Genomic DNA, 13,084 nt, shown 5'->3' with positions numbered 1-13,084 from the left:
GCAAGAGAGAACTAGGTTAATACGATTAAGGGGAACAATCCCAAGGCATCATAAATTGACATCCAATGATCCAAATAATCTGGATAGCAATAGAACCATACATCAACAAGCTGTTAGTTGCCTTAAAACCCTACCAACATCACGGAACTCTCTTTTATACACGCCTCAAGTCTCAATTGATGGGAATCTTGCACGTCAGTGTAGTTAACTCTGCAGGTCGATGATGCCATCGCACATATCCAAGATCAGCAAGTTGCCTAGCTAATACACAAGCCCAGATATCTCTCAACTGGTAGGCAATGATTTTGATGACTTCCTCTTTTTGCGAGCCAATGCTGATAGTATCTTTTTCCTGGGACCCTGAAAACAGGACAAAGCTAATGAATGAATATGAACAAGAAACTTAAGTAGACTGCAAATAAATGAATAATCGGGAAATAGTACAATAATAAGGGTATATATCTAACTTTGGGATCTTTTAATGGTACATATCTAATTTTTCCCAATAATAATAGACACCCCATCATATAACAGACTCGTTGCTACTTTCCGATTGTAGATGACAAAAATGAAAAATCATGGGATGTATATCAAACAGACAATTTTCATTGAAATTCATTAATATAACAATGGTTCAGTGTATGCATGTGGGCTAGCTGAATCACTAAAAAAACTCGACCGGGTGGGGAAAGACCGCCCCACCGGTATTAAGCTAAGAAGAAGCATCGGCTTCCCTGACCGAGAAAATCCTCGAACCCCAGCCCCGCCCTGACACTGGGAACCGTAACCCATGGGAATTGCCTGGGCCATACACGGTCCTCAGGCCGACCTGGGCCAGCTCTAAACCAGTGCTTTGGCACACGGGACCGGCGCGGCGAGAGGATTTTTTTTAACCACAGCCTGAAATTCGCTCCCACAGGGATTCGAACTCAGGACCTGTGGAGTGCCGCTCGAGTGTCTTAACCGCTAGGCTAAGCACCCTTTGGCCTAGCTGAATCACTAACTGAATATATCTTTAGTACATGAGTTTTTACTCTAGAGCATCTGGTTCTTGTGATAAGCACACCGAAATTGCACAGCTCATGGCCTAGTCAGGCCATTTCTATCCAATTTATCCAACCAAAGCGTCCTCTCATAAGACAAAATGGGACTAGAAATATGGATAAACACAGATCTTAATAAATATGTATACGACAAGTGGAAAGCAGATAAAGACAGGTTCCACCATGGTCCATGGATGCAATCATTCAAAATAGTTCGGAAACAAAAGTTAGTCATTAACATAGTTCACAAGTTAGAAACCCAATTGCTACATTTTCCCTTTTGGGATGACTCTGTCAGGAAGTAATAAAATTATCAAGTTCTACCAACTTATATATATATTTGAATTGCTTCAACCAGAAGCTTCTCTTAAAGCAATGGATAAGCATGCCACCCAGTTGGGAAAGAAAAAAGGCAGAAGCCTAGCAATTGAGAATTCTATAAATAGTGATTCAATATCAAAGGTTGTGCAGTACCATTGGAATTCCTAAAGACTTCATATCTTCTTCATTCATGTAAGCCAATGCTTTCATATCAACCTGAAAAAATGAGTATCCATTAAGAATATTTATGGTCACTTGTCACATTCAGAATATGAAATTAAGACATAAACCAAACATGCCTCTTCAGCCTGGAAATTTATCAAATACTTCTCTAGATCAAGAGACTTCAGTAAACTCTGGAGTGAGGCATCAACCTGTACATTTCAAAGAGATACATTATTATCAATGAAAGGTTTAGTGATGAAGAGCAGGTTCCACACAAGAAATTAGACACCACAAAGTGCACATTGATAATGGACTAGGCAAACAAAACTTTGGAATTTGAACACGTTAAAGGGCTAGAAGATTAATCATGCATAAGACTAAACTTAAGGATCACCGGATCAGAATTCATAATAACAGCTGGACAAAGATCAAAGGATTCCAACATGTAATGGTCATTTAGTCCATTATATTCACAGCACAGCACATGCAAAATAAGAAAAGGTAATGGTATGCTATTCCCATAACATAAGAACAAATAGCGGAACTGTAATAATTGATAGGGAAAAAAATCCTCACAGCAAAGAATCCTCAATTATCTCACCTTTTCCTGGGATTGTTGCAGTGCAGGTGGCGCTGGTATGGCTGCAGGTGCACTAACTTTCTTAGTGACAGGAGGGGCAGCAGTTGGAGGGGGGTCTCTCTGCTGAACAGGTCTGTCGTTATTAACGATCTCACTTACAGGCTTTGGGACCTGAACAGTACTGCTAAGTTGCGGGCGCTGGCTGGGGATACCGGATAACTTTTCACGAAGATCTGGAACTGATGATTTCTTCACAACCTCAATCCTCTGCTCCACTTGAGATTTTTTGTTTGATTGAAGATTTCTGGAAGTAGGTCCAGCTGAACCATGGACAGTAGAAACAACATGCTAATAGTAAACCTTCAAAGGCAAGCTGAAATAAAGGCGTGTCCAAAATTATTCGTGCAATGGCTCTTACATGAAGTTTGAGTTCCTCCAGAATCCTTATACAGCTCACGCCTCCACGTCCCATCATCCCGGCGAAACCTGTTAAAATCCCAACATGGATGTTATGAACAGCAGGATTATTTTCCTTCTGGCCTAAGGTTGTTAGCCCAGTTGGTGTGAAGCAACCAGCGGCACTCCACAGGTGGGGGGTTCGAACCCCCACCGGGGCGGATTTACCCCGCCTGTGGGAAAAAAAACCCCCTCGCTGTGCTTCCGTTGAGCTTGGCTGTGCGACACGGCTCTTGGGCGACGGAACCCGGCCCATGTGGTTACGGCCCGGCCCAGTGGGCGACGGAACCCGGCCCATGAAGGTTACGGACCGGCCCAGGGCCAAGGTGGTGCCGCCAGTCCAAGCCCGGAAGCCGGCTTTCAGGGGTTTTCTCGGCCGGGGTCAACTGGCCTCTTCTTAATTGAAAGCCGTGGGGGTGGTCTTCCCCCCCGCCGGCCGAGTTTTTTTTATTATTTTCCTTCTGAATAGATTTGGATATCTGAACCAACTGATCGCATCAGCAATTTGCAATTCTGGGAAGGTGAAACACAACAGGGCATTTTCTCCATTGTATAAGTGGAAAATGGGCGAACCCTTACAGAAAAAAAACATGGAAACCCAGTGTTGAGTGCGCATACTGTGACAATCTATCCACTAGTTCTAAAATGGACTAACAAAAAATTCCAAGCAACAACAGATGACCACATTTGCAGCAGCAGTAATATAGCACAATTCCCTCTGCTTGATGTATCACACAATCAATCACAAGCATTGCATATACTAACTACCGACTGAATCCCATATAGAAAAACACAGCTGACAAAGGTAGTAAGGTTTTGCAACCAAGCAGTAAAGCTACCACCTCCAGCACCACGAAACCACCTGATTCCTAGACCCTAGACAGCATTTCCGCAACCATCTCTGTCCGGCTACCGATCCCACTAGAAGCCGCAAGCATGTAGCGCCAACGAGCACGGGAATGGCGGAACGAGCAACGATTTGAACCGGGCGAGCTCGAGGACCGCACCTTTTCGCGTCGTCAGACCGGGAGCGCGAGCCGCCGCCCGACCCGAGGCGGTCCCTGACGGATCGCTTCCGCCCGGAGCTCCTGTCGGCGTACATCGAGACTGCGGAGGCGAGCGGCGGCGGTGGGGAGGGCTTGGGAGCAGGGTTTCGTCGCCGAGGAGGGAGGGGAGGGGACGGGAGGACGGCGGGGGAGGAGGGGGAGCGGTGGAGAGAGTTGGAACGGCAATATGCGGAGCTCGGAGGTGTTTTTCCAAAAATTTCTGGCTGACGTGGTTGATTTGGGCCTGCACTTGACAAAATCAGCCCAATACTGGTATATTTTGGAACACGTGAGGCCCACTTCTAATATAGGCCCATATAAGGTCTATTTGGGCTCCAAGGTCTATAATGCACATGTCCATGCCCAGCAGGAGGGCAGAAAACGTTTTTTTTTTGAAACGGGAGGGCAGAAAACGTTTAGCACGAAAAATAGCGCTGCCTTTAAAAAGACAAGTGTGTTTTTATTAGCTGATGATGTGGCACCTGTGCGAACGACTTGCCTGAGGTTAAGGCTAGAAAAATAGCTCGAGCTCGCTTCGGCTCGGCTCGGCTCGCGAGCCTCCAACGAGCCGAGCCGAGCCTACTTCTCAGGCTCGTGAAAATGACGAGCCGAGCCGAGCTGGCACGTTGTGGCTCGCGAGCCGGCTCGCGAGTTCAGTCCATGAGGCTCATAATGGTTCATAGGCTATTATGAAAATATTCTAACTCTAACATGTGGTGTGACAATATCAATATTAATCTATATCTATGCTTAATATGATTATTGTTTATTGATTACTTTCATTTCAACACATGTATGCGCTTTATATATTTATATGCACTAGTCAATGTCTTATAATGTGTATACTAAATGCATAGTATATATTTTGTGCCAAGCTCGCGAGCCGGCTCGAGAGCCGGCTTCGAGCCGAGCCGAGCCGAGCCTCCTCAGCGAGCTCGCCAAACTACCGAGCCGAGCCAAGCTCGGCTCGCTCATGCACCGAGCCTCGCCGAGCCTGGCTCGGCGAGGCTCGTTTCCAGCCCTACTTGAGGTGGCGCTGGCGCCCAATGGATTGTAGGAGCAAAGTGCGCGCATCATTGTGCAGACTTTTCCTGTGTTAGTTGGGCAATTGATGGGCGGCGACGTGTGAAAGAAGAGTCCATAGGAGGAGGGCAAACAAGTTTCGCTGTAGAAAAGCAGTTCCCAACTACGCTGCCACGGTGTAATGCACGGCAGCGACGGTGCAACCATCTTGTGCACAGCACAAAATATACCAGAGTCGGCACATGGGAAATCAAACTGCCGTCCTACTTCGTTATTGTACTAGGGAGCAGCTGCAGGTCGTTCGCCAACAAAATTGTTCGTTATCTAAACCAGTATGGCTCCCCTGTCCATGTGATCGAAATGACCGAGCAAAAATCGGCTGTTGTCTAAGTGAGCGTAGTATTTTTTATGAAATATCATAAGAACCGGCTTGCTTCTCTTCTTCTTATCTTATATGAATGAGCAGTGCTCCTGCCATTTTTTTTCTTTAAAAAAAAAAGAATCGGTGGCGACGGGACCCACGTGGACGCAGATCAGCTTTCACGTCTGGGCATTGCCGTGTAGTGTAGGGTAACCAGAAGCGCCTGTCTCGGTCGTTCGCGCTGAACGAACCCTGTACGTGCGTCGGCAGTCGTCGCCGCGTCCGAGGGCGCGGACGCTTTCAACCTCAGGCGACCGAACGACCCACACATTTGTGCCAGCCGAAGCCGCCGCGATCGAGCGGCGAGGAGGAGGCAGAGGCCAGCGCGGCCCCAACCTATCGACGGACGACCTGACCTGCGCGGCGGCCCGGGAGGAACGAGTCGCGTCGGCCGTCGGCTCCGACTCCTCGTCGCGGCCCCGCGTGCCTACGGCCTCGCGCTCCCCTCTCCACCGGAGAGCCCAAGGAGAACGGACGACGCCGACGCGCACGCTCCGAGACAAGGTCGTCCGTCCAGCGCGTCGCGGGCACGCGCGCGAGAGCAGAGCCTGGACAAAGAAGCTGCCTCGACGGCAGCCGGCAGGCGCGGCGCGGCGCTCTGCTCTGCTCTGCTGAGGTGCGTGGACAGAGTGACCCACGAGGAGAACAAAAGGGATCGTTTGATGGGGGCAGCTGCCTGGAACGGAGCATCCGGCGAACGAGCCCTGATCGCTTTGGGCTGTTCGTCGCGCCCAGGCGGAGCGACGGCGACCGGTCAAAGATGGCCGCCGGCGTTTGTTAAGCGTTGATCCGGCGTCGCGGTGGACTGGGGCGCTGCAGCGGCGCCCTTCGTTGAGCTCGTCAACCGTCGCCGTCAACGGTCTCGTTTGATCTCGCCCTTTTCGTTTCAGACCCCGCACAGTCCTCGGGTTTCTGGAATGGGACCGTGTTTTGATCGGGTCTTGTAGGGGAACTCTGGTAAATTTTTTACGATTCTTTGGCACAAATTTGTTGTCTTTTCGTTTTTCACCTGGCAAAAGCAAAACCGCAGAGTATCCGATTGTTTTTGTTCTGTTCCTAAACCTCTATAGCACGGTTTGTCGGCTGGGGCTGGTACATCATTCAGAAATGACAACTCACAAGCGTTTCCCTGAACACTTCCAAGGGACTGGTATGCAAGAGAACACGAGGGGGGCAAAAAAAAAAAGTACTACTAGAAAGGGGGCTCGTGGCACCTTGTATATAAGAATGCAACCGGCCTCTCCCCGTCGGTTTCTTGGAGTTATAGTGTTGCCGGCCGGCCACAAGAGGGTCGATCGGCAAGCAAGCTTGATAGCCAGGGGCCGGTAGGAACAGCCAGGAGCATAAATCCATCCCCTTGTTGCAGAGTTGCAGTTGCAGGCCGGCAGCCGTTCTGATACCGCCGGGCCTGATCTCTCTGTCGCTCGCTCGTCTCGGCGCTGGGAACGCCATGGCTGTAAGTTCCTCTCTTCCTCAGCTCCTTGCATGCTCTTCTTTATGGCGACAAACTCGATGTTTCTTACGGTTCCTTTCGGTTGTAACCCCCAATTTTCGGTTAGGTTTTGAAGCATAGTCTGGTTTTTATCTTGTATTTGCAAGAACAGATTCCCCCCCCAAGAACTGGCAATTCCTTAATTCGCTTGAAAGGATTTCAGTTCACCTTTGTGCAGTAGGTGCGGGTCTCGCACTCTCACCATATTGCTTCCGGGATGAGATATCTGAATCTACTCCACCTGAATTTTCTGAAGGAACAAGATGGTCTCTACGATTACTTACTTCTATCTCGCATCCTGAGCTAGTTGTGACTTTTTCTGTACACACCACACCAAATATATGCGTTCAACAACCTTCTTTGAAGGAGCAATCGAATTGCGCAGGGTAGGTAAAGCAACCGAGTTAGAACCAGAACCCATCTCTTGCCTGAGCTGATCAATCTCTCGTTTTTTTTTCCTGAAACGTGAGAAACATCTTCCGATCACAATGATTAAATGATTAACCTGGTAGCCTTGATCTCACAATTTTCATACATGATGGATGCATAAAGTTAAGAGATGTTGCCAGGTTAACTCACTGGAATAAGACGTCCTGGTTGCATTAGCTTATTTAATTGGTACCAGCCGCTCTTGCCTGCTAAGACATTGTCTAGATTATAGAACTGCTCGTATGCATGAAGATTAATTCAAAGCGATGTATGCACGCCAGAGGCCGTGTTTAGTTCCACACGTAAAAATTTTGTGTTGGAATCTTGTTAATTTGAAGTACTAAATGAAGTCTATTTATAAATTTTTTTGCACAGATTTGTTGTAAATCGCGAGACGAATCTAATGATGTTAATTAATCTATGATTAATCAATAATTAGCGGATTGTTACTGTAGCATGACTGTTGCAAATCATGGATTAAGTAGTCTCATTAGATTCGTCTCGCGATTTACAGCCCATCCATGCAAAAAATTTTGTAAATAGACTTCATTTAGTATTACATGCATGTGTCGAAACATTCGATGTGATGTTTTTTTTGCGTTTACGGGGTTTATGGGGTGTGATCTGCCTAAACATATGAGGCGTCAGCCAGGCAGGCCTTCGCTGTCAGTCTGCCTTCAGAAGTTTCGCAGATTGTCAAACCTGAAGTACCAACTGCGCTGGCGTGTCCTGTTTGGCCTTAATTTGCACAAGTGGCGAGTCATAAGCATGTGATTGATTTCTCCATTAGATAAATCAGATATTCAGTTGATTAGTCCATGCAGTGTGTAAACGGCCGGAAGTCATCATGGCGTGTGATTTCCTCCCGTTTGATTTGTTTACCTTGGTCGATCATGCCCATCTACTGCCACCATGACTTAGTCATGTCAACTTGACCTGTTGTCGATGTTCTACTATTGCAACTGGTCTTACAATTCTGACGGCTGACCTGTATAGAAGAAGCAGAAGAAGCCAAGAAGGATAGCCCAAAAAAAATTGACTTTCAAAACAAATTCCATATTTCAAGTAGCATTAGAATTATGCAGTTATGTGTAATGAACATGTTGCCTCATAAGGTGTTGTGTTATGTCTAGCACTGAGCATTGTCATCCTGCTATTATGAGTAGTTTACATTGCAAATATGGTGGCAATGGCCGATTCTTCTCGGCCTGAATGAATTTTGGTGTGCTCGCAGCAGCAGAAGAACGCGCACGTCCCCAAGTTCGGCAACTGGGACAACGATGGCAACGTGCCGTACACCCTCTTCTTCGAGAACGCGCGCAAGGGCAAGGGCGCCGGCGGCAAGATGATCAACCCCAACGACCCCGCCGAGAACCCGGAGGCCTTCTCCATCGCCGCGCCGTCGCTGAACCGCTCCGACGCCGGGAGGTCGTCGCCGGCTCCTCCGCCGCCCCCGCGGCACGAGCGCCGGCCCAGCGACGCGCCGCCGCCGCGGTCGCCCAACCCCTACGCCGGGTCGCCGTACCACCGCCACGCCGGCGGCGAGCCTCCGAGGAGAGGCGGCGGGTACAGCGTCGACCAGTCGCCGGTGCACCCGTACAGCTCCGAGAGCGGCGGCTACGGCCTCGTCGCCAACTCCGTCGAGCGGTCCAGGGCCAAGGGCGGCCCGCGCGGCAATGAGACGGTGAGGCTCTGCTCTCTGTAAGGTTGCTGCTGCCCGGCATTGACATGAGCTCGGAAGCTGATCGGTTTGCGCGCGCTTGCTGGTGCAGCCGACGAGGGGCTCGGCGGTGCCCAAGTTCGGCGACTGGGACTCGAATCCGGCGTCGGCGGACGGCTACACGCACATCTTCAACAAGGTGAGGGAGGAGAAGCAGACCCAGGTCGGGAAGCCGGCGGGGGCTTTCGACAAGAACGCCGCGCGTGGCAGCGGCGCCAAGCAGCACGACGACGGCTACGTTTCATCGGTGAGTGGCGCGAGAAAACTCACTGGTCTGTGTCCATGTCCTTGCTTGCCCATTGTGCAGTAATCTGATTGAGCTTTGGACCTGGTTTGCTTGCAGAAGTTCTCATGCTTTGGATGGTGCAAATAGAGATGTGCTGATGAATGGTGATGGTTACAAATGTTTGGTTCCTTTGGGGACTCCAAATTTGGAGGAAGGGGAGGCTGTGATTCAGCCTAGACTTCATTCCCGTTTCTGGAAGATTAAACAGTCTCCACAATCTTTTTGTGATAGCTTCACTTTTTTGAAGTGATATATAGAGCTGTTCATGGTTACTGTTATACTAGAGTAAGCATTGCATTGTTGTGTTGGTTCTTCAGTTTTGAATTTGCAGAATGTGTACCACAGGTTTGAACTCACTCTGAAGTGAATTTAAGAAATTGGTGTGCGGGTTTGTTCCTGGTACGCTCAAAAGCTTACTGCTGCATCGTTAGAAAACAAAAAATATATCCTCTAAAAAAAGAATATTACAGTTGCATATTTTGTTTACTGAAATCATAACAGTCTATTAGAGCGGGAAAAAAATCATAACGGTCTAGGCATTAGGCATGGACACAAAATTGAGCTGAGGTGGAGGGGAGGAGGTGTTGCAGACTTGCAGTTATAGACACACTCTGAATCAAACAAGACATCATCAGGTTTCTGATCAGAGTGTTGGACGTTATCATCTTTATGATTTTATCCTCCTGTGGCAAGCTGCACCGTAAGCATGAAATCTAGTCCTCGAATAATACAGATGTGGCTCTGACGGCGTAGGAGAAAAGGCTGGTAGTCTGGCACAGTAGCTCGCGTACTGAATCCTGATCACGGTTCATGAAACCTCAACAGTCATCTGTCGTTTCGGTCAGACAGACAGAGCCAAGAGACCAGCTTACGTCTGTATTTGTCTCTCTGAGGTCTGAAGCTTGAACTCTGAATGAAGAGACGGATTCAAGGAGAGAGAAATGTTCTCGACCCGGGGTTTGGGCCGCAGGCCATTTGGGCCTCTAGGCCACCACTCTCAACCAGAAGAGGCCCAATGCGGGGGAGAGTGTGTCTGATCATGGAAACCTTTTTCGATCATTCAGTCATCAATGAGGCATCTCTGATAGGATTCAGTCCTTGTCGGTGAAGCTGATGAATCTCGCTTTCTTTATTTCCTGGACTCCTTGGCTACTTCTTCAGTCGATTTTCCCCTTTCTTTTTGCGCATTATCTTCTTTTCATCCGGTCGCGCACATGAAAATATGCCTATCTTTATTTCGTTGGGTTGAGAAAGGGCCAAGCTGTCCACTTCGTCCAGAAAAAGCTCAGCAGGGCGGCGGCGTCCGGACCGGACTAGATACCGCGTTGGATTTGGATTCGATTGGGCCTGTCCGGGTCAGGGTTTCATTTACCGACCGGACCGGCCAAACCGCCGGGGTCCGGTACCGGTATACCGGTCCGGTTTGGCCGGAAACCGGTCGATACCGGTCGAATTCAAATTTTAATTAAAAAACTCAGTTTAACCGGTTCGTACCGGTTTACCGGCCGGTTTGACCGGTTTGAATTCAAATCCAAATTTAAAACCGCATGTGTAACCGGTTTAGAACGGTATACCGGCCGGTTTGACCGGTTTACCAAGTGGTATACCGGTCCGGTTTGGCCGGAAACCAGTCGATACCGGTCGAATTCAAATTTGAATTCAAAAAACTCAGTTTAACCGGTTCGTACCAGTATACCGGCCGGTTAGACCGGTTTACCGGCCGGTTTGAATTCAAATTCAAAATTAAAATCGCATGTGTAACCGGTTTGTAACGGTATACCGGCCGGTTTGACCGGTTTACCAAGTGGGCCTTAATGGGCCGTCTTATTTTTTTCTTTTCTTTTTTGGTTTAACTTTAAATGCTCGAAAAGTATGTTAACGAACGAATTTTTGAGAAAATTTGACACCATTAGATTCGTCGCACCTTGAAGTATTTTTAGGAATTTTTCATTTTTTTGAACTCAAATTTGAATTTTGAATTTGGGCCGGTTTGGTACCGGCCCAAACCGGAACCGGACCGGTTTGACCGTTCCCACCGGTTTTGTAAACCTTGGTCCGGGTATTGATAGAGACGCATGTGTGTGGGCGGGGAGGGGCGGGGAGGAAACCAACGAGATCGTGCATGAGCCAACGGAATCATGCAATGTGACTCGTCTTCGGTCATCATGTTCTCCATGAGCCTGACCCTGAAGTTTCCAAAAGACGCCATGAGAGAGAGAGATCACGCGCCTCAAGAACCTTTCTATCAAGTGAGCTAGCAGTAGCAGTGATTCTGTTTGGTTCCCTTCTAGTAACCCAATTTTAAAAGAGAATCTTAATACATGGAGTACTAAATAAAGTATATTTGTAAGACCTTTTTACGGATGGGTGTAACTTTTCGCCATGAATTTAATGACGGTAATTAGTCGATGATTGCTTACAGTGATGTTATATTAACCATCATCTAATCCTGCGGTCAAATGCCTTATTAGATTCGTCAGGGTTACTAGCGCAGGGTTCTAAAGTTGGTTTGCAAACTGTCTTTATTTAATATTCCTAATTAGGGGTCAAAGTTATAAACAGTTCCGCTGCTAGGAAAACCAAACGGGGCCAGCACACCAGCTAGTGGGCCCGGACACCAGCTAGTGGGCCCGGACCATGTGTGAGCGCCATGTGTGAGCCTGCCCACCGGAGCCACAGCCTGCCTAGTGATGTACGGCTAACCTCACCATCTTCTATCGCTGAAAAGAAGCAAGAAGCAGCTGCCGGAAAGCTTAGATTCTGGAATCTGTAATTGCGATTTAGATGTTGAAGCCTGAAGGATGAGGCAAACCCACACGTATGAAGTGATTCGGTTACAACGACATACAGTGACTTGAGAGCTATGAACCTGTTGATTTTTGGTACAAGGAAGAGATGCAAATGATTGGCACATGAACAATGCATGAGGTTTTGTCAGTTAGTAAAGCTGAAAGGTCAGCTGGATGCTTGATGCATGCATGGAATTGGAAGTTTACATGGAGAGGATAAAGAGGCCACCGACATCCGGTCAAAATGCTGATTTGACATCCAAAATTTTTTGGATGGGGAACTAAACGGGCCCACAGCTGAGTCTCTCTCTCTCATCACAGTGTGCGCGTCGCGTGCATACTGAATTGCTGATGACGTGTTATCGTGCATGAATCTAGAGCTAATTAGACAGGCGTCAACAATGTTGAGGATATTTCGTCGGTATTCAACCAGCGGTGCACACTCCAAATCATGGACAAGTCATTGCGTTGAGCTCCCATTTTCTGCTGGAAGCAGAGTCGTTTTTCTGCCCAGCTGAAAGTCTGGATGCGGACGGCAGAGTTGAGCTCTGAAGATGGAACTTTTTCTGAGGGGAACGAAATCCTGAAACTGACGTGCTCGAACAAAAAATTCAGGCAAGATAGCCTCCCTGACCCCGCTCCCGGGCTGTCTCCCAGCTGTAAGGCCGACGGTTCAGGATCGGCTAGAAAGAATCCAGCCCAATCCACCAACAGGTTGAGACTTTTTCTACTACTGCTCCTGTTGTGAATTCAGGGATCCACGAGCGCATCTACGCCGTTGTCCCCTGGTTACGAAAACCTAGGCAATCTCTCTGCAGGTTTTGGTTGATTTAACTAGCGGTACAACAGGATTCATTGTACTAATATAGGATCAGTCTATACTAATAGCTACAGTAGCTCAGGCAGCTGATCACACTGGACAGTGACGACAAACATCCCGTGCAGTCTCACTTTCTGCCCGGTAAAGCGCGTCACCTCTGAACCCCTTCTGCCAGCTGTCGGAAGAGATACCTTACCCCACTTTACCCTCCACTCAGTTTTACCGCGGCGTACGTATCCTCTACGCTTTGCGCTGGGGTAAATCCAAATCTCCCTGCAAAACTGCCCTTGCATGGCATCAGAGAAACGGGCTCGAAACTCGCCAAAGCTTTGCCATCGTAACGCAAAACCGTCTGCCTGTTTAAAAGAAACGCGAAAGAAAAGGAAAACAACAATGTGACGTCGGGAGGAGCTGGACGGCCGCGGAACGCGCTCGCTCTCCCGGCGGCGGCGGCGGCGGCGGCGGCGACCGCGTGCGTAAGCGACAGCGCCCC

At 48.5% G+C, this 13,084-nt stretch overlaps 2 protein-coding genes across 3 annotated transcripts; one reads left to right on the top strand and one right to left on the bottom strand.

Annotated features, from left to right (window-relative positions):
* Positions 1-3,782, bottom strand: LOC120712939 (ankyrin repeat and SAM domain-containing protein 6-like). Its single transcript, XM_039998875.1, has 6 exons — positions 3,573-3,782; positions 2,528-2,595; positions 2,131-2,429; positions 1,664-1,738; positions 1,518-1,580; positions 1-360 (listed from the first exon to the last, which is right to left on the bottom strand). Exons 1-6 carry the CDS (start codon positions 3,665-3,667, stop codon positions 286-288), a joined length of 675 nt encoding a protein of 224 aa, XP_039854809.1. The 5' UTR covers positions 3,668-3,782; the 3' UTR covers positions 1-285.
* Positions 3,783-6,158: 2,376 nt separating this feature from the next.
* On the top strand, positions 6,159-9,384 carry LOC120712938 (RPM1-interacting protein 4-like). Of its 2 annotated transcripts, none has more exons than XM_039998874.1 (4): positions 6,159-6,511; positions 8,214-8,660; positions 8,749-8,943; positions 9,040-9,384. In XM_039998874.1, the coding sequence occupies exons 1-4, from the start codon at positions 6,506-6,508 to the stop codon at positions 9,067-9,069; spliced, it is 678 nt and encodes a 225-aa protein (XP_039854808.1). In that variant the 5' UTR covers positions 6,159-6,505; the 3' UTR covers positions 9,070-9,384. The 2 variants fall into 2 exon arrangements, with proteins under 2 accessions (XP_039854808.1, XP_039854807.1); XM_039998873.1 differs by having other exon boundaries at positions 6,226-6,511; positions 8,211-8,660.
* Positions 9,385-13,084: the final 3,700 nt, after the last annotated feature.

Source organism: Panicum virgatum, chromosome 6K (assembly GCF_016808335.1).
Source record: "Panicum virgatum strain AP13 chromosome 6K, P.virgatum_v5, whole genome shotgun sequence".
Classification (NCBI taxonomy): domain Eukaryota; kingdom Viridiplantae; phylum Streptophyta; class Magnoliopsida; order Poales; family Poaceae; genus Panicum; species Panicum virgatum.
Note: the sequence above shows the minus strand (reverse complement) of the source record. Positions and strands in the feature narration are given on the sequence as shown.